Source organism: Argiope bruennichi, chromosome 11 (genome assembly GCF_947563725.1).
Source record: "Argiope bruennichi chromosome 11, qqArgBrue1.1, whole genome shotgun sequence".
Taxonomy (NCBI): domain Eukaryota; kingdom Metazoa; phylum Arthropoda; class Arachnida; order Araneae; family Araneidae; genus Argiope; species Argiope bruennichi.
The window spans coordinates 40836389-40852944 of record NC_079161.1 but is presented as its reverse complement, the minus strand read 5'-3'; the positions used below and the strand labels follow the sequence as shown (position 1 = coordinate 40852944).

Below are 16556 nucleotides of genomic sequence, written 5' to 3'. Positions count from 1 at the left end.
GAAACTATGATCTCTGCAGACTTCTAAATAAATTTATTCTTCTATGGGAGCTGCAGTGTCCTACTATTGTCGTCGAGTTGCTATTGTAATTATTCCGTGGCACATTTAAACTAAGATCTCATTCAATGGAATGAAATGATGTTTCAAAATGGGACTTAATGGCTTCCTCATCAAAATATTTTTGAACTTAAAATTTTGATAGACATATAACTCATGCTATTTTAGAAATCTTATACCATTCGGTTTAGTATATTATACATTTCCTATTCTATCAATATATCCTATTCTATACATTTCCTATTCAAATTTCTATCTATATCTTTATACATCCAATTATATCAGAGGAAAGGGAAGCAAATTTTAAAACTGGTCCCACTTTATTAAAATTTCTCATCTGCTTTATTGTGATGTTAACCATGATTGTAACTACAATAATATTTAATTAAAGTATAGCTTGTACCGAAACCTACTCAAATATGGAAGAAATGCATTAGTAGAAATATTAATAGCAACAATAAAAACAATTTGAATATTACTTTAACAATGAAATACATTATTGTTGTAAAATATACTAAAAGTGTTTTATTTAAAAATAAAAAGATTGTATAGTATTTGTATAGTTAAAAAAAAAAAAAAATCCTAAATTTTAAGAAGTAAACATCCTTTTTGTGCGGTAATATTTTCAAAGTTATTGCAGAAAAACGTGGTTTTTTTTTTTTTTTTTGTAATTATCAAATTAACACTACAAATTTACTGTAAAGGCCGTATACCAAATTTCAGCCATCTAGTTCAAAGCGTTTTTTAACTATCCTTGTCACAGACAGACTGAGAGAACTTTCCAAAAACATGTTTTCGAATTCAAGGAGGTCCAAAACCCGGAGATTCAACAAAATCTCAAGTTCACATTTTTTGATGATTATAATACTTTCCCTGCATTTTGTATATGAAAAAGTAAATCATTAATTTTTATGGATATAAGAAGAAAAAAACAGAACAATAAAAAGTATAATTTTATAGAATTTGTTAATTGAAATATTGTATAAAATATAAATTATTCAGTTAACAAGCTATAATATCCGATTAAGTGATTTGGTCTGTTTTAAAAGCACAAAAGCCATATTTGGCCATGAGGCACTAGACATATCACTAATTAATGGTATTTTATTCAATAATGGCTATAATAATTTAATGTCCACATAAATTGTTAACTTAATTTGCAATTTATTGAATTCCATCTTTTTATAAATTCAGTAAGTAGGCAAATAACATTTTTCATCCAGCCTGCCTAATCAATAATCTGGCTTTGAATATGACGAAAAGCATTCAATAACAAATAAGTTTTGTTAAAAACACTGCTTTGAATCTACATGAGGAGGATTTTGAGATTAACCTCATAATTTTGAAACATGACCAGATAAGGACAACATAAAAGCATAATTTTTTAAATATCATTTTACTGGTTTATAAATACAATATTTAGAAAAATGCACCATAGACCATGTGAGATGCATTACACAAAAATTACTCCAAATGCTCTTTGTCTTAGATCTACTAAATTTTACATGCTACTTTTTAAACTATAGGTTCTAAGAAAATGTTTTTTCAAAATTTTAATTAAAAATAAATTAATCAATTTAATTTTAAATGAATCATTAATTCAATTTATAAATAATTTTGAAGTACATTATAGCACAAAGACCATTTTTAAAATGGTATTGGCTATGTTGCAAAAAATAAGTTTTCAGCAGCAACAATTTTTATTTCTGCATGCTTTTTATCTGAACACATATTACAATACTCCATGTTATGTTAATTACTGTATTACACACATGTATAGATAAGATTAAATATGTTTTTAGTGCACACTTTATCAATGTGATTGAAAATAAATTTTTAGACTCTTATACCTCGTATCATTTACTATTTCAATATAAACTGCAATTTTGTGTGAATAATTAGTTCGCATTGATGTTTAGAAGAATCATTTTGCTGTTTACCAGCCACGACTTGCTCATGAGTGCACTTCAAAAATTGTTTTTTCTGCCTAAAATGCTAAATTTTTGAAATACTATATATTTTTTATTCATTAACTCCAAGAATTGCCACAGGATTTTCTCTATTTTCAAGCAGGTGCAGTAAACTTGGTAAGTTAATTTACATTTTATTTATTAAATTCAAACTACCATGCAAAGTTACCACATACTAGAACTCTTAAATTACCACTTTTTATATTATAGATCTTTGATTTATAATATTAATTATCGAAGTTTTTTTCAGGTTGTTATGTTATGGAGGAACACAGGATGGAAAATATTAAACTTATTGCACTAAATATTCTGTAATTAACTATAATTTATAAATGCTATATTAATTATAGCATTTACAATAGATTAACCTTTAAGTAAAGATGTATAACTGCACTATTCTTATACACGACTAAATTTTACAATTCTATATTATATATATATATTACACTTTCATGCCCAACAAAAATTAAATATATGATAATTATACTTCCAACAAAATAATTCTATTTACTAAGAATAAAAATTGATTACCAGGAATCATACAAAAACGTTTATTAAAAAACTATACAAACATACATGTATTATGAATATATATACACTGAGAAATGCTGTTTATTTTAGTCCTTCATCTCACCGTCTTCTTCCTCTTCTTCTACACCTCTTATATAAAGAATATTGTTGCATCTAATTAATACTTCTCCAAGATTTCCTTTATTCTTCCCATCAATATATTCTTCAGTGTTTGCTAGCTACAAAAAAATCCTAATATTATGAATCATATACATTAAGAACCTATTAAAAACAATAAACAATACAATTCTAAAAGAGAAAAATATACAAATATTTACATAATTAAAAATCCAGACGAATTTACTTTTATTCCAAAAAAGAACAAATGAATCTAACATGTTCTCAAAGATTCTTTGAGATTAAATTATTTTTGGTATAGTTAAGAAAAAACGAACAGAATTTAAAGAATAGAAGATATAGGTGAGGAATATATTAATATTAAGCTTCAATCTACAAAAAACACAATTAGTAGCCTCTATTTTTAACTAAGCACATCCCAGGTGCATAAAACTTGATTGACACATCTTATATCTGCATGAACGATCTGCTAAACAAGTAAAGAATACTAACATATTCCAATTATAGATTTAAAAAAAAGCATCATGTTTCAATTGAAAAATGCTATGTTGCTTTACATGATATTTAGTTGATTATATTTGTTGTTCAGCATTTGTACTTTCTAAGACTCCAATTAGAAATTCAATCACTAAGAACAATACAAAAATAGATTAAGAAGTGCCTGGACTTGACAAATTGGTGACTGCAATGAAGAAACTGTATGACAACATTGAAAATATCCATATCTGATTTTGATAAATAAGGATATCTGCATAAATTAAGGGTTACAGATTGAGCTGCATTTCACTCCTTCACAACATGCAATTGAAAATATCTCAATAATGAGAAAGAAAAATAATTGGACAAGTTCAACTAAATCATATTTAAAATAATTATATCTCAGTATTATTATTATAATTACATCTTATATAATTATATCTAATTATAATATTTAAAACTATTATATCTCAGCAACTAACTGTCCATTTCAAACTTTTCTTCCACTCAAATGCATTTATCCGCCAGATATTAGAAGTCAGCCTTCAATTTGGCAAAGATAAGTTATAATGATTCCTTTTTAGAATGTCTCATTTTTAAGAGCTTCAAAAAATTGATTTAAAAGAATATCATACAATGATTTAATCGACATATTCTATTATTTCTAAATAAAATATAAATAAATCAAAAAGAGTACATATAGAAACAAAACTATTTCTACACCACAATTTCATCATGGTGAGCAATCCATATTAAGAGTAAATGTTAAATTAATTTTAACATTTACTGTTAATATGAACTAATTGCATGTAAAAAAAATAAAATTACCTCTAAATTCATATATCCATCTACAGACACCAAAAATCCTTTATATTCCATACCCCATTTTAATTTCACTACAACTGGTTTCCCAGTTAAACTATTTAAGTAAGGTTTAGGGTTTAAAGGCAAGTTCTGGAAAGAAAAAACAAAACATTATTATAGACAGAAAATTAGATATGATTGAATGAAGAATAATAAATTACATATATATGTAATAATTAACCTAGTTATTTTTAAATAAATATCACAAGATTTACTAACCAACCCAGAATTACCCCTCAAATCTAGAAAAAGAATTAGCTTGTATGTATAAGAAATATAAGAAAAGCAGGAACAGCACTTATATATGCCATCATAATTTGAAGATCAGTCTAAAAATCTATCAGTCTATCCAGTTCATTAGAGATTTTGTCTATTGTTATGCATCTGTTTGCAAAAAGCATTCATTCACATTAGCAATGACATCAGAATTTGTCGCAGTTGATAGTCTTCCTTTGTGATCAATGTCATCAATATCTGTACATCCATTCATAAACACTTGGCCAACTTTACAACAGCTTGATGTGGAGTTACATTTTAATTATACACTTCATGCAACTACTAATAAATTTCAGTGCATTTACACCTTTTTGGCAAAAAAAAAAAAAAAAAATGAAACCCCTCCATGCATTTTTAATTTGGACACCACTTGCAGCTGTTAAAAAAAAGTATATGATAGATTATCAGAAAAACTAATATTGCCTCATGAAAGCTGCTAAGTCACACGGTAAAGATAAATGCCTGAAGTGCTGCCACAGTTTCATCAAAATAGCTTTTGACCAAAAATTTTTATGAAGTAATACAACTAACTTTCTGACTGACCTAAGCAGAATAACAGTATCCCCTTCCTTCACTAAATGTCATCAATGTAAAAATCAAAGGGAAGTAAGCAACATTATTTGAACAATACCTTCAGGCATTCAACATTACACGAAATGGGTTATTACATGAATGTTTATATTTACATACAGAAAATTTATAAATTATTTATTTAACAATTTAACTTTATTACTGCCTAGAATTTGGCAAAACAAATTCTCATTTAAGTGAAAAAATTATATTGACTATTGCTTTGCATTTGCTGGGTTCTTCACCCCATGACCACCACCATCCCCTGATTTTTTTTCCTGCATTTTTAAAGCTGTAAGACACCTCACATGAACTATTTTGCATACTGTATCAAATCTAACAAATCAACCACATACTTTTTGCATAATATTACAGTATTAATAAACAAATGTGCATTTAAACAAGATTCATCCTTTAAAAATTCATTCTTTTTCTTTTTTTGTATTAATCTTTATACATACATAAAGCATTCGTCTAAAGTATCTCTTTTAAAGCATTATGCTGATCATGCTTTTTTTCAATTTCAGTGGCTTTACTTCAGTAGCTAGTAGTTTTTAGTTCCTTTTCCAATATCGGCATATTTTTCTCATTTTTGGAAAAATAAAAATTCCTTGTTTCATAGATCATTTAAGAAACAGGGAACATGAAGAAAAGTTATAAGCTTCTATAGTTGAACAGTTAAGAATAATATTCAGTTTTTAGAGCTTTAGTAATAATCTTTTATTCTTAATATGATAAAAAAAAAGTTTGGTATTTTTAGATGAAAAAACTATGACAATTTCAAAATTCCCTGCATTTTCATGTTTTATAGACAATTTTTAAATTTCCAGTTTTTTTTCCAATTTCTCAGGTGATGAGGTAACCCTGAAACTAAATTAAGACTAGTAAATAAGATAACTAATAGATAAGTTGCTTTAATTTAAGGATATATGAACAGTGCAAAACTGGTTTACAATTTAAATTTGTAAGATATGAAAATTTACTGTCGTCTGTAGCCAAAATCAAAATCCCATACTGGATATTCATAAGTCAGGATTGCCACATTTGGCAAGAAATTATCAAATAACAAAAATTGAAAAAATTAATTTTTGTGACTTTATCATAGTCTTTATTAAAAAATTTAAACAAAACCCATGCACTAAATATCTAAGAAACCAATTTTCAGCAGAAAATTAACATTGTACAAAATTTGTCCCTTGTTCTTCAGTTTTATCAAATTTTATACCTCTAGGTCAAATAGTTTGTTTTTATACAAAGTCAACACACATATTATCTTTATTATTAGTGCAGATCATGATTACTTCACATTATTACTTAAAACAATGAGCCTTTTAATACTTGGCATGGAATAAGAAACGAGCGATGAACAATGTTACTTCTAACCAAAAACAAAAGCAAGGTCAAGTAGATACAATTCAGATAATTTTTCTTTCCCATTTAATGATATGAAATTAACGTAGCATTTTGGACTCGATATATAATTGCATCACATTAGCAAATTTCTACTGAGCATATAAATTAGTAATGCAAGTTCTGAATCATTCGCATCATAGATTACTCATGAAAGGTATAGAACAGCTAGCTTTATATTACTCAGTATTTTATTCGTTATTATCCTTAGCCAACGAAAGATGTAATATTTCATTTTAAACCAAATGAATCAAGAATAATTACTACACGTTTTATTTATACAAATAGTAAGAATTTATAAAATATAAAAGGATAGTTTTTCAACTTTTCTTTCTGGGGACTAGGCAATGCGTATTATATTATTTACATAAAAATAATTTCAATTCAAATTATCTAAATTTTGATGTCGTTTCCAACACTGTATCTATCAAAGTCACCGGTACATGCGGGACATGATGTCCACAACTTACTATTCACTAATTTTATATTTAATTATGAAAATTAAAGATATTTAGCATAGATTTACAGTAAATTATATGAAAATAACACAAAAAAATTGTACTTACAGACATAACGTGCTTCAAGTGCTAGAGCTTTACAAAAGACAAGCAAGAACAAATTTCGCTTCTGAGTGTGAAGTTGTGGAAATGACTAGGTAATGGCATCAGCTGAAATCTTATTTAAGTGATGAGGCTTGGTAATAGCATTCGTAAAAAGTTTTTTTTAATGGATTTTATCTTTATAAACAATTTTAAATAAGGACTGTATAAAATTTTGTTGTTACATTTTAGTTATTTTCTTTGCTTTGACAAATTACTATAAGACTAGAATTTACCAAATGTTCGACCTCAGACTTTATTGATTTGAAAAAAAAAGAAAAAGTGCATAAGAATTGCATATTTTTTTATTCGAAAAAAAATTTTGGATTCCATAATCATAATGTAAAATTTTTTAATTCCTGCTAGCTGTTTTAGTAAAACTTAAATGGCAACATAATCATTGATGAGAGTAAAAAAAAGAAACAAACAAATAAATTTTTGCAAATTACAGAAGCGCTTTATTTCAAATTACTAAAAACCAAAATAAAACATATTCATGAAATTTACGGGATATTATTATCATGCTCTATGTGCTCTTCGAATTATTCTCGCATGTTGTCCTCAAACAGGATATATTCACCCAGATGAACATTTTCAGGGGCCAGAGATTGTTTATGGTAACAACCAATTTCATTAGTATTTTCATTTTATTTCCGAATCTTAAGTGTGGTAAACTAAACATTTCCATCTTTGGCCATACAGGAAAATCAGGTGGTGGACTTAAGGCGATAAGTCATCAAGTATATTAAAGTTTAGTTTTTTATAATGTTTGTTTATATTAGTCTGACGAAGTTTGTTAACTTAAGTTAGGTTTCTAATTACCGCAGAAATGGATATTAAATGTCACCTCTTTGTCACCATCCCATCATCTTATTTTACTTTAATTTTAATTATAATTGAAATTAGTATGACATAATTTTCGCATTATAAACGATGCAGATTCGTCTCATTACCATGCAATTACAATCATCACATTCAGTTAAACATTGTAATTCAGATTTTAATAAACATACATTTAAATGAAAGTAAAAAATGGTCTGCAAAAATTGACAAGAAATGAGTTCTAGACTGTAATTTTAAAAAAGTCACTTGCATTTGATAAAAGATTACCTAAAAGAATTCTGGTATGGCAAACAGGGATTATTCTTTAGTCAGGTTAGAAGAATTATGGTGAAAAAAGTTTTTATTTTTAAAAATTGAAAATATAAGTTCCTTTTATTTTTAATCTATATATTCCCATTTTAATATGAAGTCATTCAACTTATTCAAAACTAGTAAAAGTTATATAATAACCTTATAACTTGGACCATTAAATTTCTTAAAAGTATCCTGCTATAGGTGTGTGTATTTTGAAGCTAAGCAAATGAAAATATCACTATTTCATGTTTATAAAATATTCAGTTATTTCTTTAAATATTCGTTTTTTTTTTTTTTTTAAATCTTATTAAAGAATTTTGTTTCAAGTATAATGTTCAAATTTGTAATTCAAAATTAACAGCCTTTACTATCTGATATTTGTTATTTTTTCAATAAAATCTTAGATATGAAACTTTTAAGCAGTACATTTATTATGTAAGTACAATACATAATGTAGAAAGGAAAGACAAATAGCAGGGTATCACACAGCATTTTGAACTTTATATATTGGCATCTACTACTTCAAAGAATTTTGGGTGTAATGGCTTCAGAGTCTTCTTGAGAGAATCAAGAAGCATTATTATAAAGACCTTCATTTGCACAAAGATATCCCAGAAAAACTGTTTGCTCTATCCCAACAATATTCTTTGGTCAGAATTGGTGGGAAAAAAAAGGTGTACCTATATAAAATGGCACTCCTCCCCACTTTCATTGAATTTGCAATCCTTACATTCTCCTTTTCTCCTAAAAAAAATGTCAGGGAATGGAGAATTGCAGAAGGTATGACTTAGCAACTAATAAATATATGTTAATTATTCGAATAAATTAAATTGTTTAAAAAATTATAATGTAGCAGTTATAAAGTTGATTATTAACAAAAATATGCAAAAGTTGTTGAAATTACATTTTAGAGTGTAATGACAGCAAATCGAAATGTATTTGTTATTTAGTTATTTCATAGGGCCTCCAAGAACAACACAAGCTACCCAAATAAATTTATTCCTCTTCAGACACAATCAATCAAATGCAGCAACTTTAGTAAAATTTTATTTAAAGCTTTCAAAAATATTTTTAAACTTTTAATAAACAATTTTAAATACATCATTACTCAGTTAAGAAAAACTTAGAAACTTCTTTAATTATTGCTCATTATGCAGTTAGTCTTTTTATTTTAATATTAAGTTTAAGATTCACTTAAGGTTAGCTTTCACAAGAACTTTCGAGATGCATTGTTGTTAAAAGAAATATACTTAAAAAATTTGGGATTTTTAAAAAAAAATTAAAGTTAAGAAAGTAATTCAATTTCGGATGCCACAGATGTTGAAGGTATAAAAAATGTAAGTTGAAATCTGATTCTGTTCAGTGTGATTATTTGACTGTAGAGAAGTTGATTGTTCAATTATTCAATGTCAAACACTATGCAGTAATTACATGATTATTGATTTAAGAAGTCAAACTGAATTACTTTGACAAAATTGTAACTCTAGTTGAAAATATTTATTTTCAAGCCCAATTAACATGGGGCAAAAGAAATTTCTTAATCAAACATTTAATGAAATAAATTAATTCCAGCTTCAATTAATGAATAGTTCATTTATTAATGATGTCAATTGTAAGCAGTTCATTATTTTATGCATACTTTTTTTCATCACATGAAAGTTTGTTTGTTTATAATTTATATGCTTGGCACTTTTATTATTAATGAAATTTATTTGTAATTATTCTCATTCAATTTAATTTATAGCAATTCTAAACAAGCTATTAGCTATTTCAAAACATTTTTCAGTTTTTACTGAGTGATAGGAATTTTTGTTCAATAGAAATATTATCTTCCAAACTTAATATAAATAAATCCGATTTCGTATTGAGGCACAATTTTATGAAATACTAGGTAAAAATTTACTGTACGGTCACCCTTGGCGACTTTTTCAAAAGTCGCCAAAATGGCGATTTTTTTTTTTTTTTTTTTTTTTTTGTATAAACGAGATTTAAAGAAAACAGCATAGTGAAAATGTTGCCTGCGGAAAAAATGCCATATAGAAAGATTTATCGCCAATCTAAAAAAATCGCGCCAAGGGTGACCATACAGTAAATCTGATCCAAATACTATTTGCATGATTCATTTATATATAAATCTGCTTTAGCTTATTAATCAGAAATTTTTTTTAGTTATTTTATCTAGTCTAGAAAATTGTAACTACTTAATTTTTTTTTTCCCTTTAGCACAGGCCACAGTGGCCTGGTGGTAAGGTATCGGCTTGTAGGGTTTCAAGTTCAAAACCCGATTTCATCGAAGAACCGCCATGTAAGGCTGTTCCATGTGAAAATCTGTCAGGGCCAAACGCCCTCCCGTTAGTGTGGTATGGAAATGGGGGTACTAGCTTAGGTGTCGTCTTTGTCATCTGACTGCAATTCAAAATTACGAGGTCCGTTCCAAAATAGCCTTAGTGTTGCTTTATAAATGGATGGTAATATAACTAAACTTCCCTTCAGTGCATTTTTATCAACTGTAATATAAATTATGCTCCAACATTAATCAGACAAAATAGTATTCTCTCTATATATCTTTAGGGCCTAGTTAAAAATACTTTCAAGTACTTAGCTTTTATTTAATGTTTTTAAGACAGATTTTAGCTGTTTTTTTAATTTAATTCTTAAATATATACATATATATTAATTATATTTGACTAAAAATGAAATATATAGTGTATAATAATTTTTATATTGTGAATTATGTATAAAAATATTAATTCAATATCCTAGATTATTTAAGTATTTGATTTGTGTTTTATTAATTCCTAAATATTCTGTAGCATTTAATATTTTACTAAAAAGTACTTAAAAATTTCACCTCTTTTTTAAAAAACAAATTGCTAGTCTTAAGTTATTTATTAATTTCAGAATTTATTAGCATAAAGCTTTATTGCTTCTTTTTTAATGCACAAATCATAATTTTTTTCCCATGAAAATTTAAATGATACATTGTTAAATGTCTTTTATTTTATTTTTAATAGGTGATGTTTTAAATCTGAAAATTCATAAAACATGGGAATTTACAGAAGAAAAACCTATTCGAAATATTATCTTTCCATATTTTATTATTGGATTGCCTGCACTTCTAATGGAATTTACAGGTTTAAAAAGTTTCTATGGAACTTCTTTATTTCCCTATATTTTGCTTGTCATGCCAAGGATAATTATGTGTTTTCTATCATTTCTAAATGACTATTTGATTTATAAAATATATGTTTTAATGAAAAAAGATCATAAAATACCTTTATTGCTATTTTCCTCTTCTTATGTAACAATAGTATATCTTACTAGAACATTTTCTAATAGCTTGGAAGTTTTATTTTTTAGTCATGTGATCTTCATTTTATGTAAATTTTTGTTCATTCAGAAGAATTATGAAAATTCAGATGAAAATAAATATACAGCTTGTTTAAAGTTAAGCTTTCTTTTTGGAGTTACACTTGCTGCTGGAATTTTCAACAGACCAACTTTTGTATGCTTTACTGCTTTTCCAGTTTTGTTATTCTTTTTCCTTATATTACAACTTGGAAGAAATTTTGAAAACTGTGTGCTTTATTTTGTTTCCTTTGTTGTTGGTATATTTTGCATAACTTTCAGTTTTATTGCTGTTGATTCTTTGTATTATAATAAATTTCATTATACTTCATTATTTAATTTACAAAAACATTTAACTGTCACTCCATTAAATTTTATTTTATATAATATAAATAAAAAAAATTTAAATTCTCATGGTCTTCATCCATATTGGTTACATATATGTGTTAACATTCCTCTTCTTTTTTCATTATATGGTGTATTAATGATATTATATTTAATTAAGTATTTAATTAAAATTTTTAAGCAAAACTTTTTAAATCTGGAAATGTTTTTGCTTTTATCTTTTGCCACACCTTTATTTCTCTTATCATTAATACCACATCAAGAACCTCGATTTTTAATTCCTTTATTGTTTCCATTTGTGTTACTTCAATGCTATTTTTCTTCTAATAGAATTTTCAGGAAATATATATTTGTTTACTTATGGTGTTTTCAGAACATTATAAGCATATTATTTTTTGGATTTTTACACCAAGGTGGTGTATATTTATCCTTATCATATATTCACTCATTTCTATTAGATCATTCTAACTGTGCCTTAGTATTTTATAAAACATACATGCCTCCCAGGTATGTGTTGGGTTTAACTGAAGAATACAATAAAGTTAAAATATATGATTTTGCTGGCATTGATATTGGTGAATTTGAAATTCAAATTAATAATATGATTTTTCAGTCTGATCCTAGATATATTCATTTTGTGGTTCCACATGATGTAAGTGTATCAGTTGATAATTTAAATATATTGAAATCAAAATACAAATTACAACACAGAAATTATATATATCCTCATTTAAGCACTGAAAATCTACCAAAATACAATGAGTTTATGGATATAATTTACACAAATTCATCTTTACTGCATAAAATTCATCAGTTTAAAAAAGTGTTTAGCATTTGTATTCTAACATTTAAAGTAAATACAACTTAACACATTGTGTATGGCGCTCAACGCGCTGTCAGAGCCTGCATATTTTTAAATGCTCTAGAAGCATGCATGCAAGCACTAGGATGCAGTATTCCTAAATGTTACTATATATTTTATACATCTATTTATTATATAAGATTTTTTGTATTTTTAAATGCTGTTTCCTTACAAATTAAAACACGAACTTTAAAATAACAAAAGGTACAATAATAAAACACTTTATAAGGGACGGTAAACAATCCACACAGTTCTACCGGCTGTACTGACTGATTGTTTCCGCATGCTTGGAATGTCAGCATTCAGTTATTTTGCTAATCATTTGTTATGCATAAGGCTTTGTTACCCTTGTAGCATAACAAAAATATTTGCCTGTGGTTGGTTATGCATTGATTCAGCCGAAAAACGAAAACGAGATAACTCGTGATACACCCGCAATGTTCGGTCTTCTAAAAATGAGAAATCTTGTGACCCATATGCAATGTGTTAACAGAGAACATATGAGCACTTTGAAATAATTTTAGTTTAAATATTTTTATTAAGTAATTATAATTATACAATTGTAAAAAGCTGCTATATAATTAATATTTTCTAAATTATTAATTAATTTTCAGTAAAATTATATATTTATGAAAATTTGAATCTTGAAAAGATTTTTCTGAAGAAATAATTTAAATATTTAGCAAACTTTAATACTTGTAAACCAATTGATCATCAAAATCAACTAGTATATACATATAATTGTTTTATAAATGTTTAAGCTTTATTTTTCAACTTCCCAATCAGCCAATTATTTTGATGTGATAACAGAATGCCAAAAAATAGCTGTTTATTCAGAATGAATTATGTTTTCAAAATAATGAAATTTGGAATTTTCTCATATTTAAATCATAAATAAATACATTAATAAATATCAATTTGCTAATTTAGAGCAAAAATTGAAGAATATAAAAAATTAGTTGAGTCGTTTGGAGGATTAAATTACACAAATAGATCCCTAAATTATTAATTTATTTTCACTGCAATTTTATATTTAACACACAAATCATATTATTGCTTTGCCAGACCCCATTGTCTCCCAAAACAATTTTTGTAAAATTCATCTTTCAGACTTTAGTTTTCAAAGTAAAGCTCTTCCTAGTTACATGATCAAGAATCTCTTTGAAAAAACTATATGCAAACAATTTCAAGATTTTTTCATAATCGCAATGGAATGCTTAAAAATTCCAAACTTTCACTTCTATTGTGGGCATCTCTTGTAAGCAATCTTTTATCTATAGAATTCACCCTATCAATTCCATATTTACAACTGAAGTCTTGGCACTTTGTCAAGCTCTAGATGAACTTTCAGTAACAGGGAAAAATCTGCTTTTGTTGACAGACAGCTATTCTGCCCTTCAAGCTTTAATATGCCTCTCAATTAAATCTCCAAAAGTCATTCATAGACTAGCTAGCAAAATTCAAGCACTGGGAAAACTTAATCAGAGAATATGTTTAGTATTTTAAAAAAAGGGAAACAATTCATATTAAACATTACAGAATGTACTTGATATATGTTTCTGTATCATTTAAAGCAATTTATTTGTTAAGATACAGTGTTTCAGTGAAAATATGATTGTATCTTTATTTATCAATTGCATGCGATATTGTTTATTATATTCTAAAAATTTATATATATATATATCATGTTATCAAAAATAACATCTGAGTAATAAAAATATTTGATTTTTTTTCGTATCTTAATATTTGCTACATATTATAGAAATGGGTTTTCCCCTTTTTTTGCATGTTTAATCAGGATCATATTAGAGATTATTGAATTGAAGATAATTTATTCTTGTAGAATCAATTGTATAAAATTTTCAGTAATTATTTCATCCAAAAATATAATATTGTTGAAGCATTCTTTTAGTTATAATAGACAATATTGCTAAAATATTAAATTTATGAAATATTAAAATAGATTTCTATTACAAAAAGTAGTAACACAAATGAAAGTAAAAGAAAATGTTTGTAAAAGAGTTTTGCATTGAATTTGACTAGAATTTTGAAACTATGAACAAATTCATATGAATTTTATTCAGTATTTTGTATAAATGATCATTTCACTGTGACTAATATAACATTGGAAAAATTTTAACAACCTATAAAATGTCAAAATATTCTTAGTAATCTTGGAGGAAACCTTTTATCCTTTATTTTATGTAACATTAATCAGTAGAAATTACTTTAAAAGATAATGATTTAAACAAATTAATTTAATTTTTTAGCTTTCTGACTAATGTAACAAATGAGTTGCCACATAAAAAATTGTCTATATTTTGCACTAAATATTTCTGAATGTTTGTAATAAAAAAATCTGTAATTAATAGTAGAAATATGTGAGAATGTTAAGTTTAGAGTAAGAACAGTTTTGGATTGATTAATAATCAACAATAATTATTTATTAATCTTTTTATTTGTTCAGTGGTGTAATTAACATAATGATTGGACCATTAGTAATAAAATATTTAAAAATGAAGAACTCATATTTACTAATTTAATACAAATGGGTTCATTTTTATAGAGGACAGTAATACCTTTTCGAATTTCATATTTGATGCATAATAGCAAATTTCCACTTGATTTAGTACGTCCTGACTAAACGAATTTTCAATGATTTGTTGATTTGAAATGAATTCAATGATTTATTGATTGAACATTTTTATTGTGGCAAAAGTAAGCCTGTGATTAGATATATCTGCATTAAATTTCATTTTTAAATTTTCATCAGCAGCATATCTGAAATATATTATTTCACTATATATTATCACTGATAATATTTTGATAAGATACGCTATGAATGAATACACTTTAAGGGCATCGTTAATTGTAAAATCAGCTGTTTAATAAAATAGTTGGTTTCAAGAATATTTTCTTTTGATTTTCTTTTGGGCTGCTGATTTATATAAACTTGTTTGACACCTAAATCTAATTCTTTTTCTGTGAATCTTCTAATTTGTGATTGACAATTGCTGTAATTTAATTTCATATTCTTGGCATTATATTTATTTCAAACAATCAGGTTAAGGAGTTTTTAGATTGTTCCTTTCCCATTTGCACATTTATAAAAGGATAAAAAAATTATCACAATATGAGCCGTAGCAGTCCTTGCTGATCCAATTTCAGATAGATAGTCCAATCTCCAACAGATAGTCTAATTTCAGTATTAGGATGATCAACTGAAATGTATCTTTCAAGTTGTAAATGAACTGAGAATTCTGTAAACTTGCTTTTTTATTGATTTCTAAATTTCAAATGGAATTCACAACTTTTTTTTCCTGGAAATGATATATTACCTACACCATTCTTCTCAAATTTAAAAGATGGAATAAAAAGTCATGGTTATTCCCAAAAGAAGTTAAATTTTTAAAAATATATTAGCAATACATTTTGAAATTTTATAAGGATGAAGTTATTTTAAAGAGTAAAAAATGATGTGACTAACATAACAATAATTATTTCCATTAATTAGCATTTGATAAGTTACATTAGTCATGGCAGTTAATCATTAATATTTAGAACTGCATTAACAATTTTAAATAATCTATATATTTTATAAGGCCAACAAGTTAAGAAAATTGACAAAATAAAAAAATCTAGGGGAATTATAATTTAAGAGAGAAAATTGAGAATTTTATGACAAACATAACAAAGAACAAATAAGTAAAAATGTGTTGTGAAAAATATAATTACTTCTTAATACATTCAGAATTTCTTTTTACATGCTGTACAGTTTTCAAACAAATATAATCATTGAAGAGGAGAAATGAAAATAACTTTATTAAAAAAAGTTATAAATTAAATAGAAAAATTAAGCTTAAAAAACTCAAATACAAGCATGTATTCTATGTAAAATTAAATTTCAAATCAGCCACAATTGAAAAGTTCTATTGTCTGATCTAGAAATTAGATTCAACTGGAAAAAATGATAAATTTCAATTATGATTACAG

The 16556-nt window shown here is 26.1% G+C and overlaps 2 protein-coding genes across 3 annotated transcripts; one reads left to right on the top strand and one right to left on the bottom strand.

Annotated features, from left to right (window-relative positions):
- Positions 1 to 2564: 2564 nt before the first annotated feature.
- LOC129957286 (small nuclear ribonucleoprotein F) lies at positions 2565 to 6923 on the bottom strand. Its single transcript, XM_056069548.1, has 3 exons — positions 6839 to 6923; positions 3981 to 4106; positions 2565 to 2776 (listed from the first exon to the last, which is right to left on the bottom strand). The coding sequence occupies exons 1-3, from the start codon at positions 6842 to 6844 to the stop codon at positions 2645 to 2647; spliced, it is 264 nt and encodes an 87-aa protein (XP_055925523.1). The 5' UTR covers positions 6845 to 6923; the 3' UTR covers positions 2565 to 2644.
- A 365-nt stretch (positions 6924 to 7288) lies between these two features.
- On the top strand, positions 7289 to 14236 carry LOC129957682 (GPI mannosyltransferase 4-like). Of its 2 annotated transcripts, none has more exons than XM_056070134.1 (2): positions 7289 to 7488; positions 11023 to 14225. In XM_056070134.1, exons 1-2 carry the CDS (start codon positions 7368 to 7370, stop codon positions 12567 to 12569), a joined length of 1668 nt encoding a protein of 555 aa, XP_055926109.1. In that variant the 5' UTR covers positions 7289 to 7367; the 3' UTR covers positions 12570 to 14225. The 2 variants fall into 2 exon arrangements, with proteins under 2 accessions (XP_055926109.1, XP_055926111.1); XM_056070136.1 differs by lacking the exon at positions 7289 to 7488 and adding an exon at positions 10287 to 10434 and having other exon boundaries at positions 11023 to 14236.
- The last annotated feature ends 2320 nt before the right edge of the window (positions 14237 to 16556 follow it).